General features: G+C 51.3%; 1 protein-coding gene and 1 non-coding gene across 5 annotated transcripts; both read right to left on the minus strand.

The window, feature by feature from the left end:
- Positions 1 to 68: 68 nt before the first annotated feature.
- PELI3 (pellino E3 ubiquitin protein ligase family member 3) lies at positions 69 to 9896 on the minus strand. 4 transcript variants are annotated; one of them, XM_070358891.1, is made up of 8 exons: positions 9732 to 9895; positions 8434 to 8586; positions 7826 to 7897; positions 5307 to 5436; positions 4374 to 4475; positions 3213 to 3407; positions 2706 to 2894; positions 69 to 1051 (listed from the first exon to the last, which is right to left on the minus strand). In XM_070358891.1, exons 2-8 carry the CDS (start codon positions 8583 to 8585, stop codon positions 509 to 511), a joined length of 1383 nt encoding a protein of 460 aa, XP_070214992.1. In that variant the 5' UTR covers position 8586; positions 9732 to 9895; the 3' UTR covers positions 69 to 508. The 4 variants fall into 4 exon arrangements, with proteins under 4 accessions (XP_070214992.1, XP_070214991.1, XP_070214994.1 ...); XM_070358890.1 differs by having other exon boundaries at positions 69 to 1078; positions 9732 to 9893; XM_070358893.1 differs by lacking the exon at positions 2706 to 2894 and having other exon boundaries at positions 69 to 1078; positions 9732 to 9896.
- A 3475-nt stretch (positions 9897 to 13371) lies between these two features.
- Positions 13372 to 13444, minus strand: TRNAE-CUC (transfer RNA glutamic acid (anticodon CUC)). The gene has a single exon. It is a non-coding gene; the product is annotated as a tRNA-Glu (tRNA).
- Positions 13445 to 19572: the final 6128 nt, after the last annotated feature.

Genomic DNA, 19572 nt, shown 5'->3' on the forward strand with positions numbered 1-19572 from the left:
TCCCAGCCTGCCGCCCACCCGGCACTCACTCGGGGCTGGAGGCACTGCACGCATGCGGGACACGCAGATTCGTGAGGGCAGCTGAGCAGCAGGTTTATAGGGGAACCCAGGGCAGCAGCGGCGGGGTGATTATCTAGAACTGGGTTGGCAGGCTCAGGGCACAGCCAGCCTAAGCTGGGGGTCAGGGACCTGTGGCCCCTTCATTCCCCCAGCGGCACAGTGTAGGCGGCATGATGTGGGATGCCCCTATAAGAGCGGGGGCAAAAGGGCTGGGCCTCCCTCCATCAGCCCAGGACAGAGCTGGTGCTGAGAGCCTCATCATTCTGTCTGGGGTGGGGGTCCAGGGACCCCCTCTGGAGCCCAAGTTAGGAGGGGAAGGGCACCGCCCACCCAACGCGTCCATCTGGTGTGGCGATGAGCCAGCAGGTAGAGTCTCACATGCAGAGCTCCCTGGAGGTGGGGGACCCAGGCGGGCAGGCAGGCGCGGCAGCAAGGGGCCCCGGGGAGCCTAGTCCAGCGGCCCCTGGAAAATGAGGCGGACGCAGCCATGCTCGCCGGTGAGCCAGGCCCCACAAAAGGGGCAGGCGGCGTGGAACGCGTGGGTGCCATGGGGCAGTGGCGTCTGAGCCCAGTAGCGGGCAGTCTTCTCAGAGCAGACGTGGCCGCAGGGTGCAAAGGCGTGGCTGGGCGGCCCGGGGTCCAGGCAGAGGCCGGCCTCCTGGCCGAGCCACAGGGGTACGTAGGGCCCCACAAGGCGGCAGAGGGGACATTCGCGCTCCTGGGGGCCCCGCTCTCGCCGGCAGCCCCAGCCGTGGTAGCCGTGGACATGGCCGCAGCGGACGTACACCCAGGGCTGCTGCTTGTCGGGTGCCGTGCGGCCGCGCGCCGGGCTGGGGAAGGCCAGGGTGCTGAGGCCCACGGGACACTGGGGCCGCGCCGCGTTCGCCTCCTGCCGCTGGGCCTCCAGCTGCTTCAGCGTGGGCGCCCGCAGCAGCCCGGCCGGCGTGCGCCACAGCAGCGTGGCCCCGCACAGGTCGATGAGGGAGCCGTCCTGCAACACGTTGGACTCGTTTTCCACCTGCAGGGGCAGCAGAGGGGCCTTCGTGCCCAAGGGGCTCCTGAACCCCCAGCCATCCGGCCGCCATCACCCCAGTCAAGCCACCCATCCATTCCCCTGAACCTCCCTGGAGGGTGCACCCTGAACCCCGTGGGGCTAGCTGGGTCAGAAGAGGGGTTGGGCTGGGTCAGAAGAGGGGTAAGGGCTGGGGCAGAGGACCAGAGGAGACTGAGAAGCCCCATGGACCAGCAGGAAAAGTGGTCCTGGGTAAGCACCATCCCCCAAAAACCAAAACCCAAAAAACTAGCAGGGACTTTCAGTGGTTAGGGCTCTGCACTTCCACTGCTGCAGGTGTAGGTTCAATCCCTGATTCTTCTAAGTCTTCTAAGATTTGATCTTATCTTGCAAGCCAGGCAGCAAGGCCAAAATAATAATAATAATAATAATCCCAGGCAGGCACCATGCCTTATTCTCATTGAAACCTGCGCCTTGGTCACTTCATCTGTCAAATCACAAAGACGGGACTCTGGACTGGGTCCTCCCTGGTGGTGCAGTGATTAAGACTCTGTGCTTCCCCTGAAGAGTGTTCAAGCCCTGATCGGGGAACTAAGATCCCACGTGCCACATACTGGCCAAAAACCAGGCCTGGACCAAAATGGAAGTTTTCTAAAACTTTTTCTCAAGCTCATCTTCCCTGATGGCAGAATCTCCTGTGTTAAAACACCAGCTTAGCCCAAAGCCTAAGGGCTGAGGTTAAAAGCAAGGACTCTAGCGCTAGATAGTCTGGGCATGAATTCTGGCCTCAGTGTTTACTAACTCTGTGTCTCTGGTCAAGTAACTTATCCCCTCCGTGTCTTAATTTCCTTGTCCTCAAGATGGGTTTTACTTCCCTGTGTAGCAAGTGGTTCTCATGAATCAGTGTGAGAACTTGGAACAGTGCCTGGGACATAGTAGGTGCTCAGTAGCGGGTACCAGTGAGAGGCTCACAAGCCTAATTTTACAAAATAACGTTTCCCCAGATCTCCCAGTGGAACTGAGGCCCTGGGAAGATAAGCCATGCTTTTCCTCGAGGCTCGGCATCTCCTTGCCCCACATGTTCACACCTAGGAAAACCTCTATGTGGCCCCTTTGAGGATCGTGGCCATGTGACATTGGGCAAGCCGCATCTCTCTCTAGGACTCTCCCAGCTCCCAACATTAGGTTCCCCATCACCTGTGTTAGCACTACTCCAAGGCCCTTTCCTGCTGGGAAAGAATAAAGCTAATCTTGCCTGAACGTGACAGACACGTTAAAAACCACCAACACTTCAGGCTATAAACTGCTCACACACAGGCCAAGTGTCACCCTCGTAAGAGGCTGTGAGTTTCAACTGCTGACATCCTCAGAAGCGCGTGGAGCTGTGCCACGTTCTGTGCGTGCTGCTTCACATCACCCCATGGGCCTCTGGCAGCATGTGGGCTACACCTGGAGATGCTGGTCTGGTCCCCTCTGTGGGGTAAATGGCATGTACCCCTACATGGAGCCTGTTGGGGGCTGCCCTGTGCAGCAGGACTGGAGATCACCTCCTGGCTTGGGCAGGGGGCAGGGCAGATCGGGAGGGCCCCGGGAAGGACGAGGGGATGGGGAGGAGGGTGGACAGGCCACCTACCAGCTTCCCCCGCTGCTGTGCCGAGCGGCTGTCCCTCAGAGTATACACATTCCCACAGACCGAGATCTCCCGCCAGACACCCGGGGCTGAGTCCTCAGAGAAGCCGCCTGCTGGGTGCATCACCAGGACCCCGTTGGTGGTTAAGCCGTCCATCAGCCCGTCGGGGGTCCGCCATTTGGCTGCCCGCTCCTGGGACCACACGTGGGATCAGATCACATCCCTGAGCGGCCCCCAGCAGGCCTCGAGCCGGGGGTGCTGCCCCTGTACGGTGGAGCCCAGAGGTGGCCCAGAGAGGACTGGAATTGGCACTGGATGACCTCGGGCATCACCTGACCTCTCTGAGCCTCACTTTGCTCATCTGTTAAGTGGGGGTGCTAATCCCCGCATAGGTTGTGGTTATGATTACTGCAGGCTGGTCCATCACCCCTGGAGGCTGCCCCTCCCCAGCCTACCCCTGGGCTCACTCTCAGATGCAACACTGCACCCTGCCTGGGGGGGCTCACTCACTCCAAGGAAGATGTTGCTGGAGGCATCGAAGCCAGCGGCATAGATTCGGGCAGTATAGGGTGGCCGGCGGTCACAGAGGATGCGGCAGGCGTAGCGGGAGATGGTGCTCTGGGCAGAGGGGCCCTCGGCAGCCCCTCCCCCAGGGGACGTGTCTGTCACCACGAAGTCAATCATGTTCTCCGTGGAGCGGCCAATCTGTGAGGGAGGGGAGGGCAAGCACAGGAATGGTGTGTGCAAAGGTCAGTGCCAAGGGCTTCCCACCCCAGGGCTCCCGGAAGCTGTTCTGTGGGCAGGGTGACCAAACGACAGGGAGATAACGCCACCCCAGCTCCCCAGACGTCCACATCCGATCACTGCTGTTTGGGTTTCTCTTTCTCTGTCTCCCCCACAGTTCTGGGAACTGCCCCACTCAATTAAAAACTAGCTGATCTGCAGGACTTCCCTGGTGGTCCAGTGGCTGAGTGGCCCAGTCCTCCATGCTCCCCAGTGCAAGAGGCCTGGGTTTGATCCCTGGTCAGGGAATTTGATCCCTCATGCTGCAACTAAGACCTGGCACATCCAAATAAATAATTAACCAAAAAAAAAACCTAGTTGATTTGCAGATAGAACAGTGAAAGGGTAACTGACACCCATAGTCTGGGAAGGCTCAAATAGTAGTAGAAAACAGTGAATTTGGAGTAAATATTTACTATATATCATGTTAAGCAGTTCGTGTGCAGATCTCAGTTAATCTTCCCAATGAAGGTGGGACTGTAAATTAGCCCCACTTTACAGATGAGGAAACCAAGGCCCAGAGAGGTTAAGGGACTCTTGCCCAAAGTCGTCCAGCTACTAAGTGACAGAACTGGGAGCAGAGGCCAAGCAGCAGGACTCTCACACCACACTCTGAACCCCTAAACTGTATGTCTCCCATAGCCTGGGAGTCCAGGCTTGGGTGTGAACCTTGATCCAGCCACTGACTTGCTGTGTGAGTGGGAAGTCAACAGCCCTCCCTCAGGTATCCTGCTTCCTCGTCTGAAGAGTGGTCCGCTGCACTGAGGATTCCAAAGCACCTGCCCCCCGGCCTTTGGTCCGCCAGCCTCCCCCTGGGACACCTGCAGAGCTGAGCATCCAGGCCTGGTGGCCAGTGGCCAGGAGGCTTGTGGGGGCACCTGAGCCTACCTGGAACATATCTGTGTCACCGTCGTGTGTGTACTCGACTATGACCGAGTGGCTCCGGGACAGTGTGTAGGAGATGCTGTGCTGGCCACGGTTGCTCAGTGCCTGGGGACAGAAAGGAAAACTCATTTCTCTGGGGATATAGCCAGGAGAAGTGTGCGCTTCTGTGACAGAAGCTGGAGCCTGACATCCAGCAGCCATTCCCAGGGAAGGGGTGGTTCCACCTCTTACAGAGGGCAAACTCTGCAGCCAGCCCTTTACACAGGTTATCTTATTTGATCCCCGTGTGCACGGTCATCGCTCAGTCATGTCCTACTCTTCGTGACCCCATGAACTGTAGACCACCAGGCTCCTCTGTTCATGGGATTTCCCAGGCAAGAATGCTGGAGTAGGTTGCCATTTCCTTCTCCAGGGGATCTTCCCAACCCAGGGATGGAACCTGCCTCTTCTGTGTCTCCTGCATTGCTGGAAGATTCTTTACCACTGAGCCATTGGAAAAGCCCCTATTTATCCCTACAGCTTCCCAAAGGAGGCATGGTTATCATTCCCATTTTACTGTTGAAGGAACTGCATCTCAGAGAAGAGAAGGAAACCGGTCAGATGTCAAATGACTGGAAACAGCAGAGCCCAAATTACAACCCCAAACCTCCGAAGCCAAAGGCTTTGCCTTTGTCATTACGGTGTGATTGTCATGTCCCCTCCTGGAGCCTTGGCTGCCTCAAATGATGTTGACCACTTCCCTCCCAAGGGATGGGATCTAGTGGTCCAGGAAATACTTTGCAAGCTACGACATACTGCGAGGAGTCTCCCACCAGCCCCATGCTCTGGTTTCCCAGGGTCGTGAGTGAAGACACGTGGGTTCCCCTGCTCTGGCGGGCCTGTGAGCAGGTAGGACTGGGAAGACTGCCACCGGGTCTGCTAGGACAAGCTGCTTGCCTTGGAGACGAGCGGCGTTGAGATGTGGTGAATGACATCTGGCTTCACTCCGTTGGCGTGTGGCCGGCGACTCAGCGCCAGGCGGCTTCGGCGGCGGCCCTTGTCCCCACTTGCCAGACACCCATTGTAGCTGTGGATGAGGGGGTTAAGAAGAAAAGGTTGCAGGCAGAGAGTGACAGCAGATGAGTCCCTGAGAGACTAGGAGGAACCACCAACTTCTGGGCAGATCCTGCCTTAATAAACAAGCCCTAAAACTACCAGATAGAAGACTCTACTCTATCAAATTGGTGCCTTGGAGAAGTGAAGTGGGGGGTGGGGGTGGTCAAAAGTTCTTCAAAAGAGTTTTCATTCAATTAACCAGTGTTTTCTGGACTCCTGGACCATGCCTGGTCAGGCACTCGGTGCTGGGGTGGTACAGATGACATACCACAGGCCAGTTCTGTGCCCTAAGTTGTTTGAGGAACCTGGATGCCACCTGCCCTGATCCAGACACAAGCCAAGTGTGTCCCAGGCCTAGAGACAGGAGAAAGGAATTCTGATCCCAGGAGCAGGTTTCGAAGAGATGGGACACCTATACCGGGCCTTGAAGAACTAGAAAGGAGTCACCTTTAGCAAACTGTCATTTATTAGATCACAAGTACTACTTGGAAACCAGAAAGGAAGAAAAAAAAAAGTAGACCCACAAAGCCACTATCTCTACACATTCATACACATCAAATTTCTTCCTTTCCAGCCTTGTCCAGATTGTAGAAGGCAAAGATGGGGTGAGTCATAACCTTGATCGCTGCCATGAACTGGAGCCTCCTGTGTTCCTGGTACTTCACATTATTAATTACCTAATGGAATCTGTGTAATGTCCTGCCAGGCAAGTGTCTTTCTATCTTTCTTTTCATTTTATGAATGAGGCAAATTGAGGCTCAGGGAGGTAAAATGACTTGCCTGAGGTCCCAGGCTAGGAAGTGGGAAAAGTCTAGATTTGACCTCTCATCTGTCTGACTCCAGGCTCTTTTGCAGAAGATTCTCGGTAAGGAGGGCTTACCCTGAGCAAAGGCCCTGTGGCAGGCAGGGTTTGAGCGATGACTTGGGTGGGAGAGTGCAGTTGGGGAAAATGAACTTGGTGGGAGGGCCCTGAACTCCAGGAAGAGCATTCTGAACTTTAGTCCATAAGCACTGGGGAGCCACAGCAGGTTTGGCAGCAGGAAGTGAAAAGGATGAATAGCTGCCAAATACAGCCAAGGACCACTTGAATCAGAATCTTCTCTGGACCCACAGAGGGAGATTCTGATTCTGTAGATTTGGGATGAGCTTGTCAGTGGGTAATTTTTCAATGTGCTCTCTGGGTGGCTCTGATGTCCAGCCGGCGTGGGGCTTCACTGCTCCGTGGAGAACAGATGGCTCTCAAGAGGGCCTGTCGCCTTAGGTCTGAGCTCTCCCTCATCAGTGGCCTCATTCCCAGCTGTGATTCCAGCTCTTCCTTTGGGACATGAAGCAGTTGCTTTCTTTGGGGGCGGGGGGAGCGGGCAGTGCCACGTGACTTGTACGATCTTAGTTCTCCAACCAGGGATCAAACCCTGGGTCCTCGGCAGTGAAATCGTGGAGTCCTAACCACTGGACCGCCAGGGACTTCCTAAGTGGCTGCTTTTCTAATGCAAGCACCCCTGAGAGGGGCATCACTTTTGCGCTTGTAAGCTCTCCCCACATATGGGGGGTAGGGCAGTTCAGGACACGCCTGAGGGTTCAGATGGACCTGACTTAAATCTGGGCACTTCTGCTTATCAGATAACCTCTGTGCATGCTAAGTCACTTCAGTCATGTTCGACTCTGTGTGACCCTGTGGACTGCAGCTTGCCAGGTGCCTCTGTCCCTGGGATTCTCCAGGCAAGAATACTGAGTGGGTTGCCATGCCCTCCTCCAGGGGATCTTCCTGACCCAGGAATCAAACCCGCATCTCTTAGTGTCTCCTGCGTTGGCAGGCTGGTTCTTTACCACTAGTGCCACCTGGGAAGCCCTATAACCTCTGTAAAATGGGGCTAATTTTCTCAGGATCTACCTCACAGGTTCATTATGAGAGCTAAATGAGATAAAGCATTTTAAGATGCTTGGCACAGTTTGGCATATATTTAACAAGCCCTTGATAAATGTTATCTATGACTACTATTACCAAAAAATAAAAATAAAAGCACATGGCACGTACATGTCAACAAACAGTAGCCATTATTATTTCTAAATAGTCATCACAGTGATAACATAGTTTATCAGATACTCTCTTCAGGGCACAGAGAGAGGCCAAAAGGAGGTACAGAAGGGAGGAAGGAGAGGGATCTGTGCATGGGGCAAGCATCCTGGTCAGGCGAAGACCAGGAACGGATAAGGTCTACTCAGCTACCAGCTCACGTTGCTTCCTTTCTCCTGGCCTCAGTTTCCTCATCTGTAGCACGAGGGTCAGCTGTCACTTAGTGGAAGTGCATTAAACCTAGAGTAAGAAAGACCTGGGTCCAAATCCCAGCCCTGCCACTTACCAGCTGTGTGCCCTTGGGCCAGCCACTTCCCCTCTCTGAGCCTTGGTTTCCTCACCTCCTTCCTCACAGCATCTTTGTGAAGATTGAAATGAAATAATGTCCATGAAAGGGCTTGGCACACGCCTGCCTCCCAGAATACTTGGTGCAGGCCAGGCACTGTGCTACGTGCTTTACAGAAATCACCTCAGTCGTTCCTTCCAACAGCCCTCTGAGGTATTATTATTATCATCGTCTCTACTGGTAAGTGGGGAAATGGAGGCACAGGGAAGTTAAGCAACTTACAAAGGCAGGATTTGAACCAAGCACTTTTGCTGGAGGACCAGAGTTCATCCCAGACTACACACATGAGGTGTTTTATAAAAGGCAGCTGGTGCTACTTTCTTCCGTTCAGAAACTTAGATGGGCAGGGTTGTCTCCATAATTTATGAAAAATGGGAAGATAAAATAACAATTGTGAATTGAGGTGGGCTTGGTCAACTTTGTCTCTCAGCTGGGAAGGTGAGGAGGGACGAGCAGCAGAAGGCTGTAAATGGGGAGAGCTGGGACCCTTGGTCTGGCTGTCCTGTGGGGTGCCTGGTGCCCCGCCCCCTCGGACCAGGGAGGCTCACCCCAGAACGATGAGTTCGCCATACTTGATGGGCTCCTCCCCTGGCTGTGCATCTTCACTGGGAGAAGAGAGCACGCAAGAGCCCTGGTTCCCCGGGTGCTGGAGGTCTGAGGTTCGGGGAGACCCCACTTCAGGGTTTCCTTCCAGCACCATTCTGGGCAGAGTGGGAGAAGAGAAAAAGAGCTTTGCAGCCTCCCACCCCAACCCCCCTCAATGCCAGTTCCAGCCTGCTGCAGGCCACCTAGGCTAAGACCAGAGTGACCTTTCACCCACTCTGTTGCTATGGCAACCACTTCACCTCTGCCTCCCCTAAACTGTCAGCGTTGCTGGGATACCAGGGAAGGGAGATGGATGGGGTGGAACCAAGAGGGAGGAGCTGCCCAATCAGAGGGTCAGAATATTTGGCAGAGCCAGAGGGATGGCTCAACTTGGGGTGGCCAGAAGCTTCTTTTTGGCAGGACCTCTGTCTGGGATGTGCTTGGAAGAAAAGCACCCCAGGAGTTGGGGGCCCCTACTGCTCATCTTACATTCAGTTCCTGGGTTTGGCTCTCAGCCCCAGGGCCTCTGAGGAACCCTTCTGTCAGGTTTTTGGAATCTACCTATCCATCTTAATCTTTCTGCCCCTTTGCTGGTCTAGGCCTCTATCTGTCTGTCTGTTTTCTCAATGACTCTCTGTCCCCGCCGCTGTCCTTTTCGCCACCTCTCTACCCACCCTCCTCCCCACCTCCGCCTGTCTGGCCACCTCTACCTCTCCATTCACCTGCCTCAGTCTCCCCATCTTGTCCTCACCCTGCGGACAGGGCTCTGGACCCCTCCCGGGTGCGCCCCTCTCCCTCCCTCAGGTGTCAGTCTGCAGTCCCCGGGCCGCTCAGGTCTCTGGAGGCCTGTGGGGGCGGCGCTCCCCCTCCCGCTTGGGCTGCAGCAGAGCCCGTCTCCGCAGGAAGCCTGTTTGGAAAACATCCCCGCGCAGGAGGGACTGCGCCGGGGCAGGCCGGCGCCCCGCGCCCGGGGCGGGCACAATGACAGCCCAGCGACATACGCAGACACAGCCGGCGGCCCCTCCACACAAACACGCGCGCGCACGCACACAGTCCCGCACAACCGGAGCCCCGCGAGCGGTGCCCGGACGGGCACAGAGCCCACCCTAGACCCGCGACAGCAGGCGCGATCGCGCAAACAGCCACAGGCGCCCGCCCTCGGACCGAGTATCCCCCGCCACCCTGACACTCAAACACGCCCCCAGCGTCTGTTGGGGCCCGCCCGGCGAAGCCCCCGCCCCCTCCGCCTCGGCGGGCTCACCTGGCCGCGCTCTGGCCCCCGCTTGGCGCTGCTCCCTCTGCTCCTCGCCCCTGCTCGGCCCAGGGGCCGCTGCGGCGGGATGGGCCCGGCCGGCGGCGGCTCCGCGCTGCCTTGTCACGGGGACACCCGGGGCCGGGGAGGGGTACGAGCGCAAACAGTCACGCTCCGCCCCCTGTCCCTATGCCCCGCCCCACGGAAGCCCCGCCCCTCGAGACTCCGCCTCTTGCGGCGAAGCTCTGCCCCAGTCGGCGGAGCCCCGCCCTTTCTCAGGAGACCACGCCCCTTATCGAGCCCCGCCGGCTGGTCCCTTGGAAGCCACGCCCACCACTCTGCTTTAGGAACGCTCTCTCCCAACTTCGCCTCAGCTGGGACTCTCAGGTAAGTCTTTGAGACCCCCTTCTCCAGTTCGGGTTCCCCAGACCCCGCCCTTGTTTCTGGAGACTCCCGGGTTCTCCTTGAGACCCTGGCGCCCCCTCCCTCATCGCAGTCTAGCACCTTGCCTCCCTGGGCTGGACCTTTACCGCAGCTTAGGCCAGGGACTCTGCACCTCCCGCCTTCCAGATGGGGAAACTGCGGAATTAGAGGAGAGAGGCAGGGGCGGGAAGGAGAGAGAGAATGGAAATACTAGAGGAGACAGAGGTACGGGTGTGCATCAGTGGGGAGGCAAAGGAAAGCCGCTGCGTTTGATCTGTCTTCCAGCCCAGCTGGACTACTTTCTGGGCCACTGCTCTCTGGCTCTGGGCTCCCTCCGGTGTCCAGGAATGCCTCCCTCCCGCCCGTCAGCTTGCGCACACCGCCGGAGGTGCCGCAAACGGGATGGAGACCCCTCCGGGCCTGGGCTTGCAAGAGATCTCATCTATTAGTCTGTGGCAGGTGCTATGGGCTGTGCTTTGAACAAAATAAACCCTTTGATTCTTGGGAGACAGACACTATTAACCACCCATTTTGCAGATGAGAAAACAGAGATTTGGGAATCTGATTTGGTCATGGTTATTTTCCCTGAAAGGGATCAAAAGTGGATTTCAGCTGTGTGACTCCAGTCTGGACTCATGGCTTCTATATACCTTGTTGCTATGACTCGGGACCACAGGATGGCAAGAGGGCACTCAGAGGTACAGAGCAGGAGAGACCCAGAAATGCATCAGGTAAGATCTCTACAGCTTATTATCTCTTGGCCTGTTTAGAACTGTAACTGTTAGGGAAATTAAAATGGAGGAAGTCTTGCTCAGGCTTCAGAAGCAGGAGAGCAGGCCTCTGACTGATACCATGCAGGGCCTTAGGGGCTTCTGGGCACAAGGCCTTTGTACCTCCCATTTCTTTGATTATAGGGAACAGCATTTATTCAGCCTCTGTGACCTTTCCTGAGTTCCAGTGGCAGATTCAAGCAATTGTTGGTTAGGGAAGGGAGGGGATGTGAGACCAAGGAGAAACAAGCAATGAATAGCAGCCTTGGGGCAGGTTTCCCCATCAAAGGATATGAACAACAATATCTTTGAGCTATTCTGCAGATACTGAAACCCTCTCCGAGAAGTTATGGTATGCTCCCTACAAACGAGTAGACCATAGACCATTTAAACCTGAAGGTTAATAAAGTTGATGCCTACTTACATCACCACCAACCCATCAGAAGAATGTCCATGAGCTGATCACACCCTCTTTTACTGTAAAACTTGTCACTTGGTTTGGAGGACGAAGCCTGTTCTGTCCCCCTTTGCCTGGCAAAGCAATAAAGCTACCCTTTTCTAGTTCACCCAAAACTCTCTTTCTGAGATTTGATTCTGCACTGGTGTTCACAGAAGCTGAACTTTCAGCATCATGACCTGCTTCTTACCTGCTTAGACACTGCCTAGATTCTGTGCCTGCCTGCAAACACTGGAAGTCAAGTGAGCTTTAGATAAGAAAGGGAATGGGTCTTGGAATTTTTAAAGCCCCTGGAGGTCTGGCCAACACCCCTCAGGGTCTAATGAAATCCTGTGATTGGTGAAACAAACAGCCTTGTTAAAGTGAAACCAGAGCTTCATTTCTGTGTGCAAACTGATGATGATGTTACTTTGTGGCCTGGGATGATAAGCAGGAGCCTCCAAACTGCAGTTTGAAGTCTCACCTGTGGAGTGGACACACCGCCCTGGATCCTTTCTTAACTGGGACTCCAGATTACTGTTAACAAGCAACTTCCCAGTGCTATTGAAGTCTGGGTGTAGGTTGTCGGCGCAGTTTGGTGATGTATATACTATTGCTTCTCTTCATTGTTTCTATTTCTTTTAATGACTGTATATTGAAATTAAGTAAAATAATCCTCTGTTAAATATTGAAATTGTTTATTAGTGTGTAATAAGTGGTTTCTTTTGTGAAAAAAAAAAAAAAAATCCCTCAAACCTAAAACTAAAGTAAAACTTTGGGCAAAACAATAACCAAGAGTTAGGGGAAGCCCAGAGGGTGGACCTTTAATTTGCATCTTTAGAGTGCATGTTTTATTGAAGAAATCAAGGAAAGCTGCACAGAGGAGGCATTCTTTGACCCCCACATCGAGAAAAACAAGTGAAAGTTGGCCCACACACTGTGGAGGAGCACACTTCCTCTCCCTCTCGCAACTTGTTGTTTATGAAGCTGCCAATCTTCAAGACTCCTCCTGGGTCTTACCACATCCACACACCCCACTAACTCCTCCATCTAAAAATAGTCCAAGATACCAACTGCTTTGCCAACTGTTCTCGGGCTCCAGCAGCCAGATGAAACGAGAAAGCAGCCGACAGCACACCCTTTGAGGACAAAAGCACCCACTAATCGAAGAGAAAGTCCCTGAGCAGGCTGGACCGCTGGGCTCCTGGCAGCAGGTCGTACAAATCCTGCACCACAGGATTGCTCCCATCCCTGCTTCCCTACCTGCATACCAGGTATGCATATCTGCAATAGGCCATGGGGACACTGGGACAGTCTTACTCCTCTTTGCACTCCCAGCTTCCAGGACATTGCCTGCCAAAGCAGGCCCTCTGTGAACATATACTGAATTATGATACAGCCAGGTCACAGAGCCAGATGGGTGTGGAACTGAGGTTTGACCAGAGCTCCAGTGCTACCACCTGACACCAGATGGCGGGAAGGGCTAAGAGAGGTTCAAAGGCTTTGTTCCAAGAGGCAGAGATTTCTCCTGTGGTCAAGCACTGGGCTGGGAGTTGTATGGTGGGCACAGCCAGACCAGCAGGGACCTCTGGAATCATGGGATGGGCCTGAATGCAGCATTGCATTTTCCAGGATGGGGAGAGGAAGGGTGAGTTGGAACACCACCAACAGACATAGAGTCTCCAGTCCCAGCCTTGGCTTCTGGCTCTATGTCCCAGGCTCTGGGACTAAGAACTCCAGCTTCTTAATCTCTCTATGCCTCACTTCCTGTATTTATAAAATGGAAATAAACATAGTACCTACCTGAAGGGGGATAAAAATTGACAGTATTGTTTTGAAAATCTTTCCAGCCCCTCCCTTCTCTCTTCAGTCTAGATCTTGACCCTACTGCTTTTTTTAAAGGGGACAAAGAAAGGAGAAAAATACAGCCTGTATTTTTTCTTTAAAAAAAAAAAAAAGTTTTGTTTGGCTCGCCAGGTCTTAGTTTTAGCAGGCAACTAAAATGGCTTAAGGGATCTAGTTCCCTAACCAGGGATTGAACCTGGGACCCCTGCATTGAGAGCACAGAGTTTTAGCCACCAAACCATCAGGGAAGTCCTCTGTATTTCTTCAACTCTTGGGTTCAAGTGCCCAGCGACAGGCATAGCTTTGAAGAATATTTGTGCATCTAGTGAAGAAAGCATGTTGAAAACAAATAAACAAGCCAACCAACAACAAACTCTGGCCTGAAAGATTTGGAGAGAAGAGGGTAAGGAAGAGCTAAGATGCTGGGCTTCGCCTCCGAGGTCTCATTGTAGGTAAGAGAGGGTGCTAGAAAAAGATAGACCCCTCAGATAGACTTAGGCATCCAAACCCTATTCCTTCACAGTCCAAATTTGATTGGATCAGTTTGTGGAACAATTTATGTTCTAGGACATTGTTGAAAACAGTAGAGAACTAGCTGTCAATGAGTGGAGTTTAATAGGTGGCTGTGGTCAGGGAAGGTGTCAGTCCAGGAGAACCTAACCCAAATCACTGTATTCCCAGGTGACTGTAGGTGGAGGCTGCACTCCCTGAGAACCAAGGACAGAGGCTTTAAACTCAGGCAGAGGGAAGAGGGGAAGGATTCACCAAAGTAATCCACACAGGGACTTCCCCGGTAGTCCAGTGGCTAGGACTCCACACTCCTAATGCAAGGGTCCGGGTCTGATCCCTGGTCAGGGAACTAGATCCCACATCTAAGCGACAACTAAGACCTGGTACAGCCAAATAAATAAGTATTTTAAAAAATAATCCACTCAGTCACCAAGCAAGCAAATAACAATAGCAAGCCGTTGGGGTGGGGCAAGTGCCAAGTTGCCACAATGTAACATTTAAAATCTTCAGTTTCCATCAAGAAATTATAAATCATACAAAGAAACAGGAATGGATGACACAGACAAGGAAAAAAAAAACAGGCAGATATTGTCAGGATGTGGGGAAATTGACACCTCGCACACTGACAGTAGGAGGGTAAAATGGTGTGCTGCTAAGTCACTTCAGTCGTGTCCGACTCTGTGCGACCCCAGAGACGGCAGCCCACCAGGTTCCCCCGTCCCTGGGATTCTCCAGGCAAGAACACTGGAGTGGGTTGCCATTTCCTTCTCCAATGCATGAAAGTGAAAAGTGAAAGTGAAGTCGCTCAGTCGTGTCTGACTCCTAGCAAGCCCATGGACTGCAGCCCACCAGGCTCCTCCGTCCATGGGATTCTCCAGGCAAGAGGACTGGAGTGGGTGCCATCGCCTCAGCCCCTAGGAAAACAGTCCAGCGCTGCTTCCAACAGTTAAACGTTGCTGCCATGTGACCCTGCAATTCTACTCCTAGGGAAAGACCCAAGAGAAACGAAAACACAGATCTACACAAATGTCTATGGCAGCATTATTTATAATAGCCAAAATGTGGACAACTCAAATGTTCAATTGTTGAATGGATAAACAAAATTTTTATCTACACAGTGGAATATTATTCAGCCATAAAAGGAACAGAGTACAGATATATGCTACAACCTTGAAAATCATATGCTAAGTGAAAGAAGTCAGTCACAAATGACCACATCTTGTATGATTTCATTTATAAGAAATATCCGAATAGAAGAATATGTAGAGGCAGAAAGTGGATTTGTGGTTACTTAGCTAGGGAGGGATGACAGAATAGTGATAGTTAAACTGCATGAGTTTCTCTTTGAGGTAAAATGAAAATGTTCCAAAATTGCTGTGGTGATGGTTACATATATCTGTGAATATACCAAAACCACTAACTGCACATTGTAATGGGTGAATTTATGATATGTGAATTATTATATCTCAATATATGCTTTGTGCTCAGCCATATCTGACTCTTTTTGACCACTGGACTGTAGCCTGCCAGACTCCTCCATCCATGGGATTTTTCAGGCAAGAATACTGGAGCAGGTTGCCATTTCCTCCTCCAGGGGATCTTCCTGACCCAGGAATTGAACCTGCATCTCCTGCATCTCAGGTATTGGCAGGCAGATTCTTTACCACTGAGCCACTGGGGATGCCCCATATCTCAATACAGCTTTTCCTTAAAAAGAACCAGCTAGAACAAAACAAACAAATATGACATTGAGCAAAAGAAACTAAGTATCAGAATTCATACTCTATAATTGTATTGATGTAAATCTTAACAGTAGTTCAAACCAAGCCATATCAGTTCAGGATGCTTATTTTGGTGGCAAAACTAAAGAAAGGTGAGGAAGTTAAGGACATGAAAATTAGGCAGAGGTTTTAACCTGGAAGGACCATAGCAGGTGCTCTGGGGCGCTGTCCAGGGTGCTGTTTGATTTATTGACTGAGTAGCACTCACCCAAGTGCTTGCTTTATAATGCTTATTAAGCTGTACGTTTATATTGAATGAACTTTTGGTGTGTTTATCATATTTTACAATAAAAGCGTTTCAAATAAGATGAGCTGGCTCGATCAAACCTCCACACTCTGCAATGTGAATGGGTCAGGAGTAGTTCTAGCTGAAAGGTCAGGATGTGGAGGAGACTGGTGAGGCTGTGGCCAGAATCAGTGAAGAGGAGCCCAGGGAGCTGAGAAAGCCAGTGAGAGCGAGTGCACAGAGAGAAGCAAAAACCAGGAGAGGGGCTAAGAAGGGCCCCTAGAACTTCAAGCCTTGATAGCTTGATTTAATCATTTACCCACTGATCAACAGTGTTATTAAGTACTTGCTTTCGATCACACCAATGAAGCTGCTTCTCCCTAATCCCCAGGGGTGCATCACCAGCCATCATTTTCGTCTCTGTGACATCATTCCCTGGCCACAGCTAAAGGGAATGAGGGTGCCAACCTGAGCCAGGCTGGGCCAATCCCATCTTGTCTGTTGGGAATTTGGAGCAGAGATTCAGAGAAAGCCTTTCTCTGTTGTAGAGTTGAAGAATCACGGAAAACTGGTTTTGCTATGCCAAAGCTTCACCCTCAGTAGGCAGTTACCCAAGTCTCAAGAAACACTGCTGGATAATTGGTAACAGCCTTGCCACTGGATATAAGAACTGCCTCTTCCACCCTAGGTTGTGAAAATTTACTTACACGTGTGTATGTGCTTGGTCACTCGGTCATGTCCAACTCTGTGACTCCATGGGTACAGACACATGTTTCAGATTCTTCTGGTCAGAAATACCTGCTTCTGACTGAATCAGATGCTATTTCCTAAAGAGGCAGATGTGGTGGAGACAGTGGCTAGGTCCAGTTTCAGAAGTAGCTCCAACTGCAGAGTCTGCAGCCCTGTGTCCGTGGCGCCAGTGGTGAAGAGGCTGTGCACAATGGGGGCAGTTCAGTCTTTTCAGGACAGTTCTGTGGCATGATTTTCCGTGTGCTCCTACTTGCCTGGCTACAGCGCCTAGTTCCCTGCATAGCCTGGAGACTGTGAGTTACTCAGTATCCTTCATAAGTTGTTTTTTTTTTTTTTCTGCTTAGAGTATCCAGAATTGGCTTCTGTGCTTGAAATTAAGAACCCTGGGTGTGTGTGGTGGGGGTTTGTGTGGGAGGGAGGCTCTAGAGGGAGGGGATATATGTATGTATATAGCTGATTCACATCGTTGTATAGCAGAAACTGACAAAATATTGTAAAGCAATTATCCTCTAATTTAAAAAAGTAAATAAATTTTTAAAAATATATAAATAAGAAAAAAAACTCTGACCTACATCACTAGAAACCTGAATGCAGTCCTTCCTGAGTAGCCCAGAGGGAATTATCTCTCCCCATTTCTTGTCTCTTTACCTCTCTGTATGTTGACATTACTCCTCCCTGCAGACCAACATATGTGGCCTGAGGTAGGAAGTGGCTACGCTGCATCTCCCAAGTTTTGATATCCTCTCCTGTCAAGAAGCCAGTCCAGACTGGGAATGGAATTTCTTTTTCTTTTTTTTGGCTACAACATGCAAGATCTTAGTTCCCTGATTAGGGATTGAACCCCTGTCCCCGTCAGTAAAAGCATGGAGTTCTAACTACTGGACTGCCAGGGAATTCCCCAGGATTTCTAACTTTTAATAAAAGATTACAGGGGGAGAAACTTTGACCCAGCTTGGGGGAGATGCTTGTACCTAGCCAATCAAGTACAAATAGGCAGGATCGTGTCATATAAAAATGGTTGCTGTGAGACAGGAAGCGGGCAGAGCACAACAGTTAAAAGAATGACAACCACTGAGGACACAGCATAAACTGGTTAGAACCAACTAGGTCCAAGATGACAGATGAGTTGACTTCCACTAGACCTTGAGTATCTGTAGAGTCTCATTGTAACACATGAGAATACTAAATGACACGCCCTCAGGTGCCACGACAGTCCCAAGGTTGACCATAAAAGGACAAAAAGTGGGTGGTGACCCAATTCCTAGAACTCTGCCCCTTCTCCAGAAAAGTTGGAATAATCCTCCCCCTCATTAGCCTATGAAATCACCCAGCCCATAAAATCTAAAGTGTGTTAGTCGCTCAGTTGTGTCCAACTCTTTGTGACCCCATGGTCTGTCCATGGAATTCTCTAGGCAAGAATACTTGGAGAAGGGATGCCATTCCCTTCTCCAAGGGGTCTCCCTGACTCAGGGATCGAACCAAGGTCTCAGTTCAGTTCAGTTCAGTCACTCAGTCGTGTCCGACTCTTTGTGACCCCATGAATCGCAGCACACCAGGCCTCCCTGTCCATCACCAACTCCCAGAGTTCACCCAAACCCATGTCCATCGAGTCGGTGATGCCATCCAGCCATCTCATCCTCTGTCATCCCCTTCTCCTCCTGCCCCCATCCCTCCCAGCATCAGAGTCTTTTCCAATGAGTCAACTCTTCGCATGAGGTGGCCAAAGTACTGGAGTTTCAGCTTTAGCATCATTCCTTCCAAAGAAATCCCAGGGCTGATCTCCTTTAGAATGGACTGGTTGGATCTCCTTGCAGTCCAAGGGACTCTCAAGAGCCTTCTCCAACACCATAGTTCAAAAGCATCAATTCTTTGGCGCTCAGCCTTCTTCACAGTCCAACTCTCACATCCATACATGATCACTGGAAAAACCATAGCCTTGACTAGACGGACCTTTGTTGGCAAAGTAATGTCTCTGCTTTTTAATATGCTATCTAGGTTGGTCATAACTTTCCTTCCCAGGAGTAAGCCTCTTTTAATTTCATGGCTGCAGTCACCATCTGCAGTGATTTTGGAGCCCAAAAAAATAAAGTCTGACACTGTTTCCGCTGGTTCCCCATCTATTTCCCATGAAGTGATGGGACCAGATGCCATGATCTTCGTTTTCTGAATGTTGAGCTTTAAGCCAACTTTTTCACTTTCCTCTTTCACTTTTATCAAGAGGCTTTTTAGTTCCTCTTCACTTTCTGCCATAAGGGTGATATCATCTGCATATCTGAGGTTATTGATATTTCTTCCGGCAATCTTGATTCCAGCTTGTGCTTCTTCCAGCCCAGCATTTCTCATGATGTACTCTGCATATAAGTTAAATAAGCAGGGTGACAATATACAGCCTTGACGTACTCCTTTTCCTATTTGAAACCAGTCTGATGTTCCATGTCCAGTTCTAACTGTTGCTTCCTGACCTGCATATAGGTTCCTCAAGAGGCAGGTCAGGTGGTCTGGTATTCCCATCTCTTTCAGAATTTCCCACAGTTTTTTGTGATCCACACAGTCAAAGGCTTTGGCATAGTCAATAAAGCAGAAATAGATGTTTTTCTGCAACTCTCTTGCTTTTTCCATGATCCAGCGGATGTTGGCAATTTGATCTCTGGTTCCTCTGCCTTTTCTAAAACCAGCTTGAACATCTGGAAGTTCATGGTTCACGTATTGCTGAAGCCTGGCTTGGAGAATTTTGAGCATTACTTTACTAGCGTGTGAGATGAGTGCAATTGTGCGGTAGTTTGAGCATTCTTTGGCATTGCCTTTCTTTGGGATTGGAATGAAAACTGACCTTTTCCAGTCCTGTGGCCACGGCTGAGTTTTCCAAATTGGCTGGCATATTGAGTGCAGCATTTTCACAGCATCATCTTTCAGGATTTGAAATAGCTCAACTGGAATTCCATCACTAGCTTTGTTCATAGTGATGCTTTCTAAGGCCCACTTGACTTCACATTCCAGGATGTCTGGCTCTAGGTCAGTGATCACACCATCATGATTATCTTGGTCATGAAGCTCTTTTTTGTACAGTTCTCCTGTTTATTCTTGCCACCTCTTCTTAATATCTTCTGCT

Source organism: Bos mutus, chromosome 22, assembly GCF_027580195.1.
Source record: "Bos mutus isolate GX-2022 chromosome 22, NWIPB_WYAK_1.1, whole genome shotgun sequence".
NCBI classification, from domain to species: domain Eukaryota; kingdom Metazoa; phylum Chordata; class Mammalia; order Artiodactyla; family Bovidae; genus Bos; species Bos mutus.

Bases quoted from the DNA above. Each gene is read 5' to 3' on its own strand.
- PELI3 (XM_070358890.1), bottom strand. From the start codon at position 8,585: ATGGTGCTGGAAGGAAACCCTGAAGTGGGGTCTCCCCGAACCTCAGAC. The intron at 5,437-7,825 runs GTAAGTGGCAGG...CCTCATCCACAG, and splicing joins GGCCCAAGGGCACACAGCTG to CTACAATGGGTGTCTGGCAA. The intron at 2,895-3,212 runs GTGAGTGAGCCC...GTGTGGTCCCAG, and splicing joins CCAGCAACATCTTCCTTGGA to GAGCGGGCAGCCAAATGGCG.